This window comes from Gymnodraco acuticeps, unplaced genomic scaffold (assembly GCF_902827175.1).
Source record: "Gymnodraco acuticeps unplaced genomic scaffold, fGymAcu1.1, whole genome shotgun sequence".
Taxonomy (NCBI): domain Eukaryota; kingdom Metazoa; phylum Chordata; class Actinopteri; order Perciformes; family Bathydraconidae; genus Gymnodraco; species Gymnodraco acuticeps.
Window position 1 is genome coordinate 122,440 of NW_022991672.1, and position 20,967 is coordinate 143,406.

The 20,967-nt window shown below is 40.6% G+C and overlaps 1 protein-coding gene across 2 annotated transcripts in view; it reads right to left on the reverse strand.

The window, feature by feature from the left end:
- LOC117534507 (plasma membrane calcium-transporting ATPase 1-like) overlaps positions 1-20,967 on the reverse strand; it is a 50,517-nt gene that overhangs the window by 22,546 nt on the left and 7,004 nt on the right. Inside the window, exons 1-9 of one of the 2 annotated variants that reach the window (XM_034198716.1) lie at positions 16,260-16,401; positions 14,330-14,527; positions 13,036-13,293; positions 11,290-11,415; positions 4,995-5,165; positions 4,049-4,075; positions 3,071-3,211; positions 1,882-2,096; positions 372-614 (exon numbers count right to left, since the gene is read on the reverse strand). In XM_034198716.1, the coding sequence (XP_034054607.1) occupies positions 372-614; positions 1,882-2,096; positions 3,071-3,211; positions 4,049-4,075; positions 4,995-5,165; positions 11,290-11,415; positions 13,036-13,293; positions 14,330-14,527; positions 16,260-16,347 (1,467 nt within the window). In that variant the 5' untranslated portion in view covers positions 16,348-16,401. Of the gene's footprint in view, positions 1-371; positions 615-1,881; positions 2,097-3,070; positions 3,212-4,048; positions 4,076-4,994; positions 5,166-11,289; positions 11,416-13,035; positions 13,294-14,329; positions 14,528-16,259; positions 16,402-20,967 lie in introns of those variants that run through there. The other variant, XM_034198715.1, reaches the window with a different exon arrangement.

Genomic DNA, 20,967 nt, shown 5'->3' on the forward strand with positions numbered 1-20,967 from the left:
ACATAATATATACTTAATTAAAGTTCACGGTTCAGTTTTAAACAGTATATTTATGTTGCACTGTTAGAGGAGCCTCAAACTTTCATTCAGTTCCCTTGCCATAACTACACTAGCTACTGTGCAAATGACAATTAAGCCTTTGCATCTTGAGTCTTTAATTGAATATAAGCTATTAGCTGCTGAAAGTGTGTTGGACAGAACTTAAACCCTAAAAGCTACACCTGTTGGTATCATGTATGCATGTGCTGTGATCCTTGCAGTGATCAGATGAGTCCTGAGCTGTGGCTGCTCTCCAAACCAACCCGCTCTCTCAGCCAAATGCTTAACTCTCATGGCGCTTCCTGAACGGCCGGCTATTTTTAACCGCTCACCATAATCTTGGTGGTGTAGGCGCAGTTGACCCCTATTCCCTGGATGAGCAGGTCCATGGCTGATGCCGGGATGTCTTTTGGATCCGGCAACCTTTTGTAATATTGTCCCGCGACGTAGGCCTGCACCACCGTCATGCGGTTCATAGTGAGCGTGCCGGTCTTGTCGGAGCAGATGGCCGTAGCGTTGCCCATCGTCTCGCAAGCGTCCAGGTGGCGGACCAGGTTGTTGTCCTTCATCATTTTCTGGAATAAACAAGAAACGCAGCGTTACTTAGAAGTCCCTTATTATACTGTTTTTCATCAATATATCACAGGTCTCAGATATAAACAGAGCCTGTCTCTGATTGGCTGAAATACCAAACAGATCATTGCAGCATCCCATAATCCCCTCTGTTTCAGCCCTGTTTCCAAAGTGCTGATTCTCTGTCTGTTACTTTAGATGAAAATAAGGAGCCCCTCCCCACGCCCCTCTGAGAGAGATTTGGTTAAAAAGAACACAATGGTGCTCTAGGAGGAGATTCAGGTTAGTTAGTAGCCTTCTTTCCAAAGTGGTCATTGCTCCAAGCACGAAGAGAGAAAAAACATTATGTGTGCTAAAAATGACGTTACATTTTTACAAATTCTTATAGAAAATAACAGTACGTGGGTTCAAATCCAGTTCGAGGAACCTACAGGCCAAGTCCTCCCCTTGGTCTCCCCCTTTAATACAGTTTCTATCAATGAATGTACTCTGGTCCATCAGCGTACTTTCCAAAGTGGTCATTGGTCCAACAGGGGAGAGCCAAAGGCCATTCTGGGTGCTACTGATTGCTAAAGATTACATTAAAATGGCATTAGAACTTTAAAACTGTAGAGCATTTTTACAAAATCATATAAACATAACAGTACGTGGGTTAAAATCCGGCTCGAGGAACTTACAGGCCAAGTCCTCCCCTTTAATGCTGGTTCTATCCCTAAATGCACTCTTTGGTCCATCAGCGACAAACCTCATCATACAAGTCTTTTGAGCAGTGACAATATGTCGTGATATATAAGTGACATTATATACTAACACACCTACTTTTCTAGATGGTCACTGCTCCAAATCAATTCTGTGTGCTACTAAAATTATGTTAAAATGGCATTAGCTCTGTAAAACTGTAGAAAGTTTTTACAAAATCGCATATAAAATAACAGCACGTGGGTTAAAATATGGCTCAAGGAACCCAGGTCCACCACTTGGTCTCCCCCTTCAACACCGTTTCTATCACTATCGCCTTTGTTGTTTTTGTCATGCCTTTATCAGAATTTCCCAGTTTTTAAATCCATTTTATTGTCAAATACTCACTGTTCTTTTAGCCCTGGTTGTGTTATATTTTTGTTGAATATTCTCAGGTATTTCATATTGAATATTATACAGTGATTCAACTCAAAGTTTTGTCCAAACCTCATTGGGAGTTCTTGACGCTACAAGTCTTTAGAGCGGTGCCAATATGTCGTGATATATAAGTGATGTTATATACTAACACACCTTGACTGAGTAGGCCAGGGAGATGGTGACGGCCAGAGGAAGACCTTCAGGCACGGCCACCACCAGCACCGTCACGCCGATGATGAAGAACTTGACAAAGAACTGAACGTAGACGGGAACACACTCGCTGGTCCACGTGACGCCCTGAATCCAGAAGGTGTCGATCAGGAAGCGAGTGATAAGGATGACGACAGTGATGGACGACATGAACAGACCTGAAGACAGAAAGACAAAGAGAGACGATGACAGTTAGTTCAGAATCAGGATCGGTTTTATTACCAAGTAGGGTTACACACACGAGGAATTTGCTTTGGTGTAGATGGCGCATATAAAGATATAAACCTGATCATAAGCACAACACATGCTGAGCAAAATAAGGAGAGGATAGGATTGTCAATGCCTAGAGATGACACTGAGAGTTTAAGTACAAATAAAAAGCCTGTTTTCCTCATAGACTCAGAGTAATCAAGGAAGTGTTTTCTACGGTCCACAAAAAGGACAAACCCTTGGAGAGAGTGTGAAGTCACTGTTCTTATCCTAACTATCATGGATCTACACAAAGGCAACCTCTTTGAGTGTATTATAAGACAATAGGGGGTCAAAACGTGTATATGTGTAGGCTCTATGTGTCACATACAGAAATATAATAACAATATGAATTCATAGCAGATCCTTAATCTCATATTTAACTATTTGCTTGTTGTGTAGTAGGCGCTTAAACCTAAAACGGTTTCTGTATCCTGGGGATACATTTATTTGACAAGATGTGTCCGTGTGTAAAATAGGTCTAATAACAGTGTAATTAAGGTGTAATATGGGTCACGTGGGCGTAATAGGCTTGTAATAACCATGTAATATGGGAGTTATAACAATGTAATTACAGTGTAATATGGGTCTAATAACAGTGTAACCGTGGTGTAATAACAGAGTAATATGGTGTAATAACACATGTCAAACTAAATCAACTCACATCATGAACATGAAATTAGCCCTAGCACATTACAAGGAGCCCTAATATGAAAAAGCTCTGAAAGAGAGGAATAAGAATACAAGTCCTGTTCAAAGTGAATTAAACCCATATGGCATCATCATCTTTACAACCAAAGTGAAATGGATTGCTTCATTGATGAAGAGTACTATGATACTGATATGATACTGATGATACTGATTCATCAGATTGGTATCGTACCTGCTTTTCCGATCTGCACAGCCAGTTTGGTCAGCTTCCCCTGGAGGACGGACTTCTCCTTTTTGAGGTTTTTCTTCTTCTCCGGTTCTCCATCATCGTTGAGCGGCTGCATCTCCACCGGGCCTCCATCCTTGTTTTTTCCTACAGAAAACAAGGGAATTAAACACACGTGAAGATACGATTACATTTTGTTCCTCCATTATAAAAAAATATATAATCGACAAATAGTTAACTGAGCCAATTAAGACAGGTATTTATTCTTGTTATAGACTTTAACAACTTGAAGGTTACATTATATTAGGATCAAATGTACCCGTCTCTAGAAAACGGTAGCTGGGAAGTGTTGTTGTTGATTTACAGGGACTTTGCAAAAACTAAGCAGCTCACAAACCTCACAGTTAGAGTCGTCGTTTACAAAAAAGAATGCCACCAAAGAAGAATTGGAGTTTTACTTTCCCTGCTGATAAAGAATATGGTTGAATAAAGTTACAGCAGTTCCTCTTTCTGCCGCAGAGAGGGACGTTTGTCCTGAGGCTGTGTGTTTATAACTCTTCATCTCACAGAAGGGTCCTTCGTTCAGTGTGTGACTTCAAACAGAGTTCAATCTGCCAGGCAGTGGGAGGGTGCACGGGCCGGATTAGAAGAAGCCCTGGAGAGTGAGGGTATCTGTAGGTGTGTGTTTGTTTCTCTGTGTGTGAGAGCATGCTGATCCCATCTCAGTAATGAGTTTATTAGGGGACAGGCAGGCAGGAGAAGAAAGCAGCTGCTGAGCTTAAGGCCGATAATCTGCTTGGTCCTAATCACCAGCAACAGAGTCAGGAGCACCTGCTGCTGCTCAGAGGGACGCACACTGCACCATGCGGGAGAACCAGGAAGACCGGACAGGGACCTGGAACCAGGAGTCTGCCTTAGATCAGACATCCACTCAGTCATATACTACACTACCTCACAGAACTAAAGCAGCTTTGTGTTGCTCACCTTTCTTTGCTTTCTCCTCTTTTTTACCTGTAAGAGAAAAACATGCAACAGTTAGTTGTTTTGCCGAAAGGTGCTTTTTTGCCGGCACGCAAAACCTAGGACGTTAGTAAGGTAAGTAGGTAACGTACGTTTATTTATAAAGCACATTTTCAGACACAGAGGCAATTATTGTGCTTTACGTCATCATTAACACTTAACAAGAAGACAACAGAAAGGAACACTATAAATAAACAAAATGGAATAACAGATTCATAAAAACCATGCATAAAAGAGATACAGAATAGTTTAAAAACAACATTGTAAATACGGTAGGCGCTAAAACAAGTTAAAAGACATGATGTAGACAAAAAGCGTATGATAACTTTTGATCCTCGTGGTCTTTACATGATACTGACCACATTTAAAGTCGATCCGAATGAAACTGTAGGAGTTAGCTCAAATATGGGGCTGAAAAAGTGCAAAAAATGGCCAGGTGTTGTACATAAAATTAAAATGGCCGACCTCCTGTTGGGTTTACAGTATGTCTCCAAGAGGGTTTCTTGTGCATCTCACCATGCTACGTTGGCCTACCAAACTTCAGACTTGTAGGTGAAAGTACAATGAGGGGCTGCTTGTTAGCAAATTTGTACGGGGTGCTAAACTGTAGAGACATTTCACTTGCATCAATTATGAAACCCCAAAAATATCAAATTGTTCACCAGTGTGCAAAACATCTCCATCTTTAATTTCTCTTGTATAGTTTCTACATTTTGTTTATTTCCTTATTTAAGGTTTTGAATACCTCTTATTTTGTATTTATCTGTACTTCTTTTGTTTTCCTTTGACAATCTTAAAGACATAGAATAGTATCTGCAAGCTTAAAACACATGATGACGTTGACTGACGTTTTATTGTTAACCCCTAACAGTAATCTTATTAAACCGATCCCTTTGTTCTCTGAACTTACTTCTCTTCTCTTTCCTCTCCTTCTTTTTCTTCTCCTTCTTTTCTTTCTCAGCCTTCTCGTCCACATCACTGTCTTCACTAGCGCCGAGCAGCGTGAAGATGATCCCAGTCTGAGAGTTTTCCCCCACAGCCGTGACCAGCATCTTACCAGAGCCCTCCATCACATGGGTACCTGGGAGAGAGATTAAGGCGAATCACAATTACTTCCGTTAATATTGAGATAGACATTATTAAACACGATTATTATATGGCTAAGTTGAATACTCGATTCTGATTGGTCAATTTGGACATTTCAGAGGTTGTTAATAAGCAATAGCACTCCGCTGCTAAACAAAATAATGAACATTACTAAGGAAGATCAAGGGAGAGAAGGAAAGAGGTTAAAAGACGGAGCATTCGACGATGTGTTGGAAGATGACAGACAGGAAGTAAACACTAAAGGGACCAGTAGAAGAAGACACACAGGAAGTAAACACTAAAGGGAACAGTAGAAGAAGACACACATGAAGTAAACACTAAAGGGAACAGTAGAAGAAGACAGACAGGAAGTAAACACTAAAGGGAACAGTAGAAAAAGACAGACAGGAAGTAAATAGTAACGGGAACAGCAGAAGAAGACAGACAGGAAGTAGACAATAAAGGGAGCAGTAGAAGAAGACACACAGGAAGTAAACACTAAAGGGAACGGTAGAAGAATACAGGCAGGAAGTAAATACTAGGGAACAGCAGAAGAAGACAGGCAGGAAGTAAACACTAAAGGGAACAGCAGAAGAAAGACAGAAAGAAAATACTAACGGGAACAGCAGAAGAAGACAGACAGGAAGTAAACACTAACGGGAACAGCAGAAGAAGACAGACAGGAAGTATACACTAAAGGGAACAGTAGAAGAAGACACACCAGGAAGTAAACACTAAAGGGAACAGTAGAAGAAGACAGACAGGAAGTAAACACTAATGGGAACATCAGAAGAAGACATGCAGGAAGTAAACACTAAAGGGAACAGCAGAAGAAGACACACAGGAAGTAAACACTAAAGGGAACAGCAGAAGAAGAAAGACAGGATGTAAACACTAAAGGGAACAGTAGAAGAAGACAGACAGGAAGTAAACACTAAAGAAGACAGGCAGGAAGTAAACACTAAAGGGTACAGCAGAAGAAGAAAGACAGGAAGAAAACACTAACAGGAACAGCAGAAGAAGACACACAGGAAGTAAACACTAAATGGAACAGTAGAAAAAAACAGACAGGAAGTAAACACTAAAGGGAACAGAAGAAGAAGACAGAAAGAAAGTAAACACCAAAGGGAACAGCAGAAGAAGACATACAGGAAGTAAACACTAAAAGGAACAGAACAAAAAAACAGACAGGAAGTAAACACTAAAGGGAACAGCAGAAGAAGACAGAAAGAAGTAAACACTAAAGGGAACAGCAGAAGAAGACATACAGGAAGTAGACAATAAAGGGAACAGTAGAAGAAGACACACAGGAAGTAAACACTAAAGGGAACGGTAGATGAATACAGGCAGGATGTAAACACTAAAGGGAACAGTAGAAAAAGACAGACAGGAAGTAAACACTAATGAGAACATCAGAAGAAGACACACAGGAAGTAAACACTAAAGGGAACAGTAGAAGAAGACAGGCAGGAAGTAAACACTAAAGGGAACAGTAGAAGAAGACACACAGGAAGTAAACACTAAAGGGAACAGCAGAAGAAGACAGAAAGAAAGTAAACACTAAAGGGAACAGCAGAAGAAGACATACAGGAAGTAGACACTAAAGGGAACAGTAGAAGAAGACACACAGGAAGCAAACACTAAAAGGAACAGAACAAAAAAACAGACAGGAAGTAAACACTAAAGGGAACAGCAGAAGAAGACAGAAAGAAAGTAAACACTAAAGGGAACAGCAGAAGAAGACATACAGGAAGTAGACAATAAAGGGAACAGTAGAAGAAGACACACAGGAAGTAAACACTAAAGGGAACGGTAGATGAATACAGGCAGGATGTAAACACTAAAGGGAACAGTAGAAGAAGACACACAGGAAGTAAACACTAAAGGGAACAGTAGAAAAAGACAGACAGGAAGTAAACACTAATGGGAACATCAGAAGAAGACAGGCATGAAGTAAACACTAAAGGGAACAGCAGAAGAAGACAGACAGTAAGTAAACACTAAAGGGAACAGCAGAAGAAGAAAGACAGGAAGTAAACACTAAAGGGAACAGTAGAAGAAGACAGACAGGAAGTAAACACTAAAGGGAACAGCAGAAGAAGACAGGCAGGAAGTAAACACTAAAGGGAACAGCAGAAGAAGAAAGACAGGAAGTAGACACTAAAGGGAACAGCAGAAGAAGACAGACAGGAAGTAAAGACTAAAGGGAACAGTAGGAGAATACAGGCAGGAAGTAGACACTAATAGGGACAGCAGAAGAAGACAGACAGGAAGTAAACACTAAAGGGAACAGTAGGAGAATACAGGCAGGAAGTAAACACTAATGGGGACAGCAGAAGAAGACAGACAGGAAATACCTGTAAACACTAAAGGGAACAGCAGAAGAAGACAGACAGGAAGTAAACACTAATGGGAACTTCAGAAGAAGACAGGCAGGAAGTAAACACTAAAAGGAACAGCAGAAGAAGACAGACAGGAAGTAAACACTGATGGGGACAGCAGAAGAAGACAGAAAGAAAGTAAACACTAAGGGGAACAGCAGAAGAAGACAGACAGGAAGTAAATATTAACGGGAACAGCAGAAGAAGACAGACAGGAAGTAGACAATAAAGGGAACAGTAGAAGAAGACACACAGGAAGTAAACACTAAAGGGAACAGCAGAAGAAGAAAGACAGGAAGTAAACACTAAAGGGAACAGAAGAAGAAGACAGACAGGAAGTAAACACTAAAGGGAACAGCAGAAGAAGACAGGCAGGAAGTAAACACTAAAGGGAACAGCAGAAGAAAGACAGGAAGAAAACACTAACGGGAACAGCAGAAGAAGACAGACAGGAAGTAGACACTAACAGGAACAGCAGAAGAAGAAAGACAGGAAGTAAACACTAAAGGGAACAGTAGAAGAAGACACACAGGAAGTAAACACTAAAGGGAACAGTAGGAGAATACAGGCAGGAAGTAGACACTAATGGGGACAGCAGAAGAAGACAGACAGGAAGTAAACACTAAAGGGAACAGTAGGAGAATACAGGCAGGAAGTAAACACTAATGGGAACTTCAGAAGAAGACAGGCAGGAAGTAAACACTAAAAGGAACAGCAGAAGAAGACAGACAGGAAGTAAACACTGATGGGGACAGCAGAAGAAGACAGACAGGAAGTAAACACTAATGGGAAACTTCAGAAGAAGACAGGCAGGTAGTAAACACTAAAAGGAACAGCAGAAGAAGACAGACAGGAAGTAAACACTGATGGGGACAGCAGAAGAAGACAGAAAGAAAGTAAACACTAAGGGGAACAGCAGAAGAAGACAGACAGACAGGAAGTAGACAATAAAGGGAACAGTAGAAGAAGACACACAGGAAGTAAACACTAAAGGGAACAGCAGAAGAAGAAAGACAGGAAGTAAACACTAAAGGGAACAGCAGAAGAAGACAGGCAGGAAGTAAACACTAAAGGGAACAGCAGAAGAAAGACAGGAAGAAACACTAACGGGAACAGCAGAAGAAGACAGACAGGAAGTAGACACTAAAGGGAACAGCAGAAGAAGACAGGCAGGAAGTAAACACTAAAGGGAACAGAAGAAGAAGACAGACAGGAAGTAAACACTAAAGGGAACAGCAGAAGAAGACAGGCAGGAAGTAAACACTAAAGGGAACAGCAGAAGAAAGACAGGAAGAAAACACTAACGGGAACAGCAGAAGAAGACAGACAGGAAGTAAACACTAAAGGGAACAGCAGAAGAAGAAATACAGGAAGAAAACACTAACAGGAACAGCAGAAGAAGACAGACAGGAAGTATACACTAAAGGGAACAGTAGAAGAAGACAGACAGGAAGTAAACACTAAAGGGAACAGTAGAAGAAGACACACAGGAAGTAAACACTAATGGGAACATCAGAAGAAGACAGGCAGAAAGTAAACACTAAAGGGAACAGCAGAAGAAGACAGACAGGAAGTAAACACTAATGGGAACATCAGAAGAAGACAGGCAGGAAGTAAATACTAAAGGGAACAGCAGAAGAAGACAGACAGGAAGTAAACACTAAAGGGAACAGCAGAAGAAGAAAGACAGGAAGTAAACACTAAAGGGAACAGCAGAAGAAGAAAGACAGGAACTAAACACTAAAGGGAACAGCAGAAGAAGAAAGACAGGAAGAAAACACTAACGGGAACAGCAGAAGAAGAAAGACAGGAAGAAAACACTAACGGGAACAGCAGAAGAAGACAGACAGGAAGTAGACACTAAACGGAACAGCAGAAGAAGAAAGACAGGAAGAAAACACTAACGGGAACAGCAGAAGAAGACAGACAGGAAGTAGACACTAAAGGGAACAGCAGAAGAAGAAAGACAGGAAGTAAACACTAATGGGAACAGCAGAAGAAGACATACAGGAAGTATACACTAAAGGGAACAGTAGAAGAAGACAGACAGGAAGTAAACACTAAAGGGAACAGTAGAAGAAGACATGCAGGAAGTAAACACTAAAGGGATCAGTAGAAGAAGACACACAGGAAGCAAACACTAATGGGGACAGTAGAAGAAGACATACAGGAAGTAAACACTAAAGGGAACAGTAGGAGAATACAGGCAGGAAGTAAACACTAATGGGAACAGCAGAAGAAGACATACAGGAAGTATACACTAAAGGGAACAGTAGAAGAAGACAGACATGAAGTAAACACTAATGGGAACAGCAGAAGAAGACATACAGGAAGTATACATTAAAGGGAACAGTAGAAGAAGACAGACAGGAAGTAAACACTAAAGGGAACAGTAAAATAAGACACACAGGAAGTAAACACTAAAGGGAACAGTAGAAGAAGACAGGCAGGAAGTAAATACTAAAGGGAACAGTAGAAGAAGACAGACAGGAAGTAAACACTAAAGGGAACAGTAGAAGAAGACACACAGGAAGCAAACACTAATGGGGACAGTAGAAGAAGACATACAGGAAGTAAACACTAAAGGGAACAGCAGAATAAGACAGACAGGATAAACACACTAAAGGGAACAGCAGAAGAAGACAGACAGGAAGTAAACACTAATGGGAACATCAGAAGAAGACAAGAAGGAAGTAAACACTAAAGGGAACAGCAGAAGAAGACAGACAGGAAGTAAACACTAAAGGGAACAGCAGAAGAAGACAGAAAGGAAGTAAACACTAAAGGGAAAAGCAGAAGAAGACAGACAGCAAGAAAACACTAAAGGGAACAGCAGAAGAAGACAGACAGCAAGAAAACACTAAAGGGAAAAGCAGAAGAAGACATACAGGAAGTAAACACTAAAGGGAACAGCAGAAGAAGAAAGACAGAAATGAAGTAAACACTAACGGGAACAGCAGAAGAAGACAGTCAGACAGGAAGTAAACACTAACGGTACAGCAGAAGAAGACAGACAGGAAGTAAACACTAACAGGAACACAGTATGGGCTCTGGCAGTGTTTAAGGATTTCTTAGTGGAAAATAAACGTGAATAGACTTTGACAGTTACAGAAAACCTTGATACTGTAAGTGCTGCTGTTATTTAAAGTTATGTTGTTGTTGTCCCATTGCAATTAATATTGGGAGTCAAATATTGCACTATTTAACTTTTTTAAACAATTTTTCTTTTTGTATTTACTATTTACTTGTACTATATTTTTATGTTTATCTGTGTTATTGTGTTGCACTGAAGCCTGTGACCTAAGATTTTCATCGGCATGACTAGAATGTAGCTTTGTTCGTTTGACAAAATAAATAACCTTGAACCTTGAAATAGTTTGTATATTTAGTATGTGACCGCGTAATAAGCGGGATAATGTACTTACTCTCTGACTTTGAACAAATCTTGCATTTATGAAGAATATTTTGTGGCCTACAAAGTCAAATGCATCAATCTGGTGAGAGGATACATTCATGAAAAATGTTCTGCTCTAGTAAAAACTGAATTATGAACTAATTGGTTGAATCAATATGAATGGCTGCTATTTCTGATGTTTCTTCAATTTCAATGTCCCTTTTTTTTTATTTTTCTTCTTTCTTCTCTCAAGGCGAGAAACAACAGGCGGTGTGATATGCTGTACAAATTGTTAAGACGACTGGCAAACTGACTTGACTTGAAATAATTAAGATCTTCATTACCTGACAGCAACATGGGGTCCTTGTCAACGCTCTTCTTCACGTGGTCCGACTCTCCGGTCAGAGAGCTCTCATCAATCTTCAGATCGTTGCCCTGAATCAGGATGCCGTCAGTCGGCAGGAGGTCACCTGGAACCGCAAAACACACACAGGTGCACTGTAAGAACAGCTCTCCTTCATCACGTCTCTGTGTTACAACATTAAGTCTGTCACATGGGTACCGATGGAGGAAAACAACCAACAATTAAATATTCCGCTTTTAAATAGTGATGTTGAGATTTAAATACAGATGTCAAATAACATTTTTCAATATAACTTCCAGTCAACGATGAGCTGTGCTATAGCTGATGCGTTTGGTTCTCTCAAACACATTCTCACTCCCAACTCAATACAGATGTCAGTATTCTGAGCCCCTACTCTCCCCCTAACTGAAAAAAGTCTGACATTATACATTTAAAATAAAGAAGTAAACACAATAAGTGTGGCTTGATATTGAGTAAGAAAAAGGTTGATAAACACTGGGAGAATGGGTTGGCGGAGAGCTTTTCTCTGCGATCCCAACTCGTCTATTACCAACAGTTCAGGAAGCTCTATGCAAGTCAATGGGACTCTCTGATAATTGGAAATCGACGCTAAAGGGCCCCCCACTGTGTTTGATGGTGACGCCAAAAGATCCTGACATAACGTCACTATTGGACGAGTTGGGAGTGAGAATGTGTTGCTTTAAATTACTTTCTGACTGCTGATGATTCTTTATGCTGTAAACTAAAGAAGAATCAAATCTTCTGCAGCTTTCTATACTCAAATAAAAAAAAAACACATTTTATTTAAACTTGTTAATGTTCTGCTGAAAGAAGACTCTATGATGAATCGAAAAATCAATGCTGTTCAGTTTTTTTTTTTACATTTTGGTTATAATTGTGGTTTTAACATTGTACGCCTTCAAGTGTCGATCAACTATGTATGGCTTGTCAATTGATGTACAATAGTAGAGACTAAGCTGAACACTATTAGCTTTGAACATTTGTAACTTGTACCAAATGTATTTTCTATGTGTAAAAAAGGGGAAAAACAATCCAGCAGAAATGGGCTCAGGGCACTGCAGCATCAACAAGGTCACTTTGGAGAGCCCTTTGGTCATTTTCATTTGTTGTGTTCTTTTTAAGTCTATGAATAGAAATAACCTTTCCTGTGTTTTTTTATATAACAAACATCCTTGTATTTAGATTGAAAGGGTCATTTTGTATTTTGTAATACCAAGAACATGTAAGCAAAAAGCTAAATGAATGAACTCAGACACCCTTGAATAAGATCTTCAGCTATTAAGATATTGGTGCAGCTCTAAGATTACACACGATTTAAAGTCTCAGCATTTAGACGAAAAACAACAACTGGAGTTATTCTTTGTTTTGTCTTTACACCACTGGCTGTACTAACTTGGAACAGTCTGCAAAAAGAATGGAAAATTACCAAGCTAGTACCACTACATGTTTTTAAAGCTCGGTTGGATGCAACAAAATCAGATGCTGTTGGTACCTGTACATGTGGTTAAATATGTAAATTGTAATCCCTGTACATTTTGATGATGTCCTTTTGTTGTTCTGTTGTTTATGTTTTTATGTCTTCTTGTGGAACCTACTGCTGCAGGTCTCCCTTGAAAAAGAGATCATTGATCTCAATGGGATTTTACCTGGATAAATAAAGGTTTTGAATTGAATTGACTATAGCTGATGCATCATGATCTCTCACCATATTTGACTTGTGCGATGTCCCCTACGACGATCTCTGACACCAGGATCTGGAGCATCTGCCCCCCTCGCACCACGGTGAACTTCTGCTCCTGCTCGATGCGGTTCTGGAGGCCTCGAAACTGCTTCTCTTTGCTCCAGTCATTGAAGGCGGTCACAAGGACCACGCAGACCACCGACAGCAGGATGGCGGCGCCCTCGATCCAGCCGGCCTCCGCCTCGCCGTCCTCGTCCACGCCGCCGGCCGCACTGCCGCAGTCTGAACAGAGACAACGAGAGGCTGGACTTTAGTGTTCTGTGTCGACCTTAGAGTCATGAACTCTGCTTTTTTAACCATATCTCAAAGGACTCAAAATTGATCTTTGAAGCAAATTGTGAAGCTGTGTGCAAAAAGGATCACCAGTGTCCTATTTCACCGTTGACAAAACCATGATAATCATCGTCGACTCTGTCTTTTTCTTTACTGTCATAGTTTAGTACCCTGTCCGTGAAGAGCAGAAACTCTCCCAGTCAGATCATTAAGTCTTCTAGCAGATTGATTAATGAGCCAAATCTAAACCTGGAGACCCTGACAGTTACAGCGGTTTTCCAGCTCTATATTGGACGATGACACCCACCCTCTGCACTCAGAGTTTAAGCTTCTTCCTTTAGGAGGTTAGTTGTCCCAAAATGTAGAACTAAGGGGTATAAAAACAGCTTTGTTCCAGCAGCCAACGCACAAATTAACTATTGTAGCAGCGTCACACAGAGGCTATTTCTTTTGTATTTATTATTAACTTTCTGGATTGCTCAGGTTGGTAGTAGTTGTTTTTAAATGTTGTTAGATGTGATGGAGCAGGGCGTACTTTTTTTTTTGTCTGTTAACTTGTCTATGTTGTTTTGTAATCTGTGTCAATGGATACCTTGTCTTTTACCTGCAAACTAAATCTACCTAGGAGTACAAATAAATAACCTGAACCTGAAGTAAGTGACCTCTGACCTTCCTGTACACGAGGATTCAAGACCAACTAACTTTAGGAGGGGTGAGATACTTCTGCTTTGACGTTACAATCTCAGCTAGTCTTAGAGCAGGGGTGTCAAACTTATTTTGGTTCAGGGGCAACATACAGCCAAATCTGATCTCAAGTGGGCTGGAACAACAACTTTGGCAACAGCAACAACCTGCTTCAAAGTTGTAAATAGGTGTTTTTTGAACGCTGTGAGATGCCTACACATAGGTTCAAAATACAAGTAATGGAAAGTGACTTATCTGAAGATGTAAAGGTTTCATCGGAGTGTTTAAAATCCAAACTCACTCTGTCTTTCGGCGTTGGGCGGACTGTAGAAAGAAAGGCCTAGAGAAATGATGGCTGCCACCTCCAGGATGATGAGTGTGACATCCTGCAGGGCTTCCCATACTAAATGCAAAAAGGTTTTTGGCTTTTTAGGAGGGATGAGGTTCTGTCCAAACTCCGCTTTCCTTCTGTCGATGTCCTCCGACGTCCCGTCCAAACCTGCGGGGGGAGACACAGAGACATCATCAGAGACATGTCCTCCTCTGAGCCTCGTTCACACCATTAGACCAGGTTCATTTAACAACTGTTGATCCCAGATAACCTACTTTAATCAGAGGTGGTAGAAGTACTCAGATCTTGTACTTGAGTAACAGTAGAAGTACTCAGATCTTGTACTTGAGTAACAGTCGAAGTACTCAGATCTTGTACTTGAGTAACAGTCGAAGTACTCAGATCTTGTACTTGAGTAAAAGTAGAAGTACTCAGATCTTGTACTTGAGTAAAAGTAGAAGTACTCAGATCTTGTACTTGAGTAAAAGTAGAAGTACTCAGATCTTGTACTTGAGTAAAAGTAGAAGTACTCAGATCGTGTACTTGAGTAAAAGTAGAAGTACTCAGATATTGTACTTGAGTAAAAGTAGAAGTACTCAGATATTGTACTTGAGTAAAAGTAGAAGTACTCAGATCTTGTACTTGAGTAAAAGTAGAAGTACTCAGATCTTGTACTTGAGTAAAAGTAGAAGTACTCAGATATTGTACTTGATTAAAAGTAGAAGTACTCAGATCTTGTACTTGAGTAAAAGTAGAAGTACTCAGATATTGTACTTGATGTACAGAGTGTGAGAATACTCTGTTAGTAAAAGTCCTTCAATCAAAATGTTACTCAAGTAAAAGCAGAAAAGTATTAGTCTATTTAAAGTACCAAATCTAAAATAACTAATTATCCGTAGTGGCCATTTTGTGAGTAATATATATTATATCACTTGAGCATAGTTAGTAATGTATTCACATGTCTTTCATTCTCTCATCCATGATAGTACATTAAACTGTATAAGTGGATTTAAAAGTATGATATTTGCTGCCAAAATATAATGGAGTAGAAATACAAAGCAGCATAGAATGAAAATACTCAGGTAAAGTACATGTATCTCTTAAAAACTTGTGTACAGAACTTGAGTATTGAGTACATTTACTTTTCACCGTGTGTAAATGGGCACACAGTAACTTTAGCAATAGTAGCTCATCATTTAGCAAGGCCTTGGTAAATGTAGTGTCAGATAAGGCTATAGCATAAAGTTGAATTTGAATAAGTTCAGTGTTAATTCTAATGGTTAGAACTTGTTTTTTTCAATGTAATTACTCCATGCAAGGTGCATCAATGTACAGAGCCAGATCAAATACATAAAAACAATAACAATGAGTGAAAATAAATAGTAAGAAACATAATTAAAAACAACACAGAAAGAGTTAGATCACAAAACCGTAAAACAGTAACAGTGATACCACAACATTACCCCAAATCAAAAGCCACATGAAAAAGGTAGGTCTTTAATTGACATTTCAAAATGCCAAGGGGGTTTGCTAAGATCCAAGGGGCCATAAAAGCAGAAAGCAGCCTAACCAGGTTTCTTGTGTAATACTGTTGGTACTTCTAAAAGGATCTGAGTGTCCTTGCAAAGATGGAGGGTTACGGTAAGCCTTGTAAATCATTAAAAGCACTTTAAAATCAATTCTGAAAGACACCGGTAACCAGTGCAGTGATGCCAGCAGCGGGGGAAAGTGATCCATGTTTGTTTTGTCTGTTAAAATCCTGCCCGCATCATTCTGAATGAATTGCAATTCAAGATGTTTAAAACAATACAAATTGAATTTCAACAGTCCAAGCGATTCGTAATAATGTCTGGCAAAGTTAATCAGGTGGAAAATTGTATTTCTTGCCAGCTTGACGCACGATGAAACAACATGACGCGTGGTGTATCCTGCCTCTCAGCAGTGGTGTGTTGTTGTAGATGTGTTTCCTCCGAGGAGCAGGAGGACATGTTGGGACTCGCTCAGATCCCGCGGGACTCCCTGACTCAGCAACTGAAACTCAGAGAGCGAGCCCTCTGCTTTCAGGTGACTCTGATTTCACTGTCAACTAAGTGAAATATTGTACCAGTCTATCTAAACTAAAACTATTATTTAGAACCAAATTGTGAATGGTTATGAGCAGGACCTGTGAACTCATACTTATTTGGTTGTTTTATACAAAAAAAAGTATTTGTTTACAACATGACGGACATGACGCTGATGACGATGACCTAATCTTTTATTTTCAAGACAAATGAACGCTAGAGGGGGGGGGGCAAGCTTCTTCTTGCGCCTTTTGAACATGACGGAGACTATTTGAGAATGTATTTTATTTAATTTTTTGTAACGTGAAGGTTTTTTTTCTGTTTTTTTGTTTTGCATCTCTTTGCTAAAATTATTATTATTATTATTATTAAAAAAATAAAAATCTTTCTGACCTGTTCAATAAATGGACTAATAATAATAATAGGTCTCCCCCTGCTGACACACAGAGCAGTAAAGCAGAGTGATGGATTTTCCACAGTTTCCCAGCCGCTGCTGACATTTCACCTCTGTGTGTCAGCAGGAGTCCAAACACTGAGTGTTTGCTGAGTGTGAACCAGACAGACACACCGAGTGAATTAATGATGACGAGGAAATGTCAAGGGGCAGAGACTCAAGGGCGACTGTGGCTGTGAGGGAGTGCGGTCCTCTTTCAACCAGAAGGTTGTGGGTTCGATCCCAGCCCATGCAGTCAACATGTCGATGTATCCTTGGGCAAGATACTTAACCCTGAGTTGCTCCCGATGGCATGGCCTACGGTGTGTGAATGTGTATGCATGTTAGGTCCTAGAGTAACATACACTGCTCTGTATGAATGGGTGTGAATGGGTGAACGACATATAGTATGTAAAGCGCTTTGAGGGGTCTTAAAGACTGGATAAAGCGCTATATAAGTACAGTCCATTTACCATTTACTCAGAGTGAGAGACGAACCAGGGTTCACTGAGACACAATGTCCACTGTCTGCAGAGGTGGGAAGTAGCAGAGTACAAATACTTCGTTACTGTACTTAAGTACATGTTTCTGGTATCAGTACTTTACTCCACTACTTATTTTCCTGAGGACTTTTTAATTGTACTTACATTTTGAACCCAAATACCTGTACTTTCTACTTCTTACATGTTGAACACAAATACCTGTACTTTCTACTTCTTACATGTTGAACTCAAATACCTGTACTTTCTACTTCTTACATGTTGAACACAAATACCTGTACTTTCTACTTCTTACATGTTGAACTCAAATACCTGTACTTTCTACTTCTCACATGTTGAACTCAAATACCTGTACTTTCTACTTCTTACATGTTGAACTCAAATACCTGTACTTTCTACTTCTTACATGTTGAACCCAAATACCTGTACTTTCTACTTCTCACATGTTGAACTCAATACCTATACTTTCTACTTCTTACATGTTGAACACAAATACCTGTACTTTCTACTTCTACATGTTGAACCCAAATACCTGTACTTTCTACTTCTTACATGTTGAACCCAAATACCTGTACTTTCTACTTCTTACATGTTGAACCCAAATACCTGTACTTTCTACTTCTCACATGTTGAACTCAAACACCTGTACTTTCTACTTCTTACATGTTGAACACAAATACCTGTACTTTCTACTTCTCACATGTTGAACACAAATACCTGTACTTTCTACTTCTACATGTTGAACTCAAATACCTGTACTTTCTACTTCTTACATGTTGAACTCAAATACCTGTACTTTCTACTTCTCACATGTTGAACACAAATACCTGTACTTTCTACTTCTTACATGTTGAACACAAACACCTGTACTTTCTACTTCTTACATGTTGAACTCAAATACCTGTACTTTCTACTTCTTACATGTTGAACACAAATACCTGTAGGCCTACTTTCTACTTCTTACATGTTGAACACAAACACCTGTACTTTCTACTTCTTACATGTTGAACCCAAATACCTGTACTTTCTACTTCTTACATGTTGAACCCAAATACCTGTACTTTCTACTTCTCTCATTTTCCAAACAGGCTGGTTCCTTTAGTCTGAATGTGTATTTGGTGTCGTGATCATTATTATTTAGAGTCATTGCGTGCCTATTGATTTGAACACGATCCGTGTATCCATCATTTCCTGGTCTTCTCTAAAGAAGAGGGACCAATGGAAACGTTGTCATGTTGCCGTTGTTCAGCATGGAAACATTCATTAGCTAACAATGACATTATTGTTCTATTAATATAAAGGGAGGTCAGGTACTCTTTAAAACAGCTGCTAGTTATGGGTACTTTTTACTGAAGTACATTTCAAAGCCTCTTTACTTTGACTTGAGTAAAGAAGTTTAGTCAGTACTTATACTTTTACCATATTTAAATACGAGTATCCGTACTTCTACCAGGGACGTGCACAGGTACGGGCTAATGTTGCCCGGGCAACGGCCCTTTTGAACTTTTTGGCTGACCTGCCCCCCTGGAGAGAGCGAAAGTCTTTTTTTTCTGTTGTGGCCGAATAAACATGATAAGCCCACAATTAGTATTGTAGAGTCTCGCTGCGATAAAACACACCTTGCCAGCGCTGTCATCTTCCCCCAGTCACGTGACTTTGTTTATAATCTGACAGCTGAAAGCAAAGGAAAGCCCTCCGAGTCCAGTCCGGCCTATGGCTATGGTGATCATGTGCCTGGCTGGCTTTGGTGGCAAATCCTCGGGTCACATCTGAAATGTTCCCGTTTTTAAATATGCTTAAATTGATTTAAATATACTTCTTATTGTGTTTCTGTCTTTCTGTGTCTTTTCATCTGCTCCGTAAACTCCCTCTCTCTCTTTTCTTGATCGCCCTCTCTCACATACGGGAGAACAGTTCACTGTCCCGCTTCATTGTAGGATTTCTGCCATGTCTCTACTTTAGTTTGGCCATCTCTGTTATTAAGTTATGGAATACTAAATACATAAGTAATTAGATACCTTACCGTTACTGCTCTCATAAAGAATGATAAGAATAAGAATAATGTGTATTGAACTGGTTTAATCAATTAGTGAGTTTATTTAAGGCACAGCCGTTACAATGGTCAAACTAGCCTACATTAAAACAGAATTGTCCGCATTTTATCTTTAATAGTTACTAACATTAGATATGTTAATGAGATATAGACCGCAAACATTTTTTTCCCTTGGTTTTCATTTTTTTTATAAAAATGTTCTTACGTTTTCAGGGGGGTCGGGGCAGTGGCGGCGCCAGAGATTAACTAGGGGTTGCTGTGGGGTAGCTTGACGTTTCATAGAGGGTGCTCAAACATTACCAGCGCTACAGTTGAATTTTATACTGCAACACTCCCCACACACACACACACAGTGCACCCGCGACTGTTACAATGAAGGCTCGATAATCAGCTCACGGCATATAGGTGTAAGCAGGGCTAAAGTGCTATTTTTACAAGTGGGGAGTGGACCTCACCTCCTCTAGGAGGGACCTCACCTCCTCTAATGAGGTCCGGGGGCATGCTTCCCCGGGAAGGTTTTTTTTAAATATTAAAGTTAAAAGCATCAATCTGGTGCACTTTGAGAGCAACGTGAAGAGATCTATGGATACATCTCTCAACACCCAGATGAAACAGAACTGTAAACAGATTTTCTATTTCTTTATAGATATTTTACAACTCCCCTTTTAAAACAAACCGTTTGAGACCCACTGAGATAACTAGACTAAAGATAACTATCTAAACACTGAGAGTCCTTTACTTCACCTGAGCTGAGGTTATCTGAGACTCTCACCCCCTAATCCCACCAGGAGCGTCTGCGCTGCGTTGCGCTGCGGCTGCGGCGTTTTTAGCGATCGCGGCCACTCTAGTCAATGGGTGCTATTCCACCAGACACGCTGCGCCGCGCTGCGCCGCGCTGCGCCGCGGCTCGAAGCGTCCCAGAAGCTCCTCGCCGCAAGGAATTTCTAAAATATAGGATGAATCCTATTTTTGACGCAGCGCAGCGCGGCGCAGGCAGGAAGTGGAATGTTCATCCAACAACTGCGAGGCTGCACACAAGACGCTCCGCAGGCAGGAAGTGGAATGTTCATCCAACAACTGCGAGGCTGCACACAAGACGCTCCGCAGGCAGGAAGTGGAATGTTCATCCAACAACTGCGAGGCTGCACACAAGACGCTCCGCTTCCGCAATGTTTTGAAACGCGCCTGGTGGGTTAGGACGCAGGAGGAGGTCGCAGCGTGGCGCAGCCGCAGCGCAGCCGCAGCGCAGACGCTCCTGGTGCGATTAGGGTGTCAGTCTGACGGCCCGTCTACACAGCGGCGTGCGTTGAAGCTTCCAACGCTTCTGCCCATTCACTTTGAATGGAGTGACGTCACTTTTAGCCGAACTGCATCGTGGGAAGCGATGCGGAGCGTTGCTGGCGTGGCTCGCTGCAAAAGTTGAGCAATGCTCAACTTTTGACGCCTCGGCAGAAGCGTCAGCCAATTGAATCATATGCCAGTACAAGCTCTAGCCAATCAAACCGCTGCTTGTGTGTCAGGGGCGGGAGATTCATGTGATTGGTTGTTGGTCGAGTGTC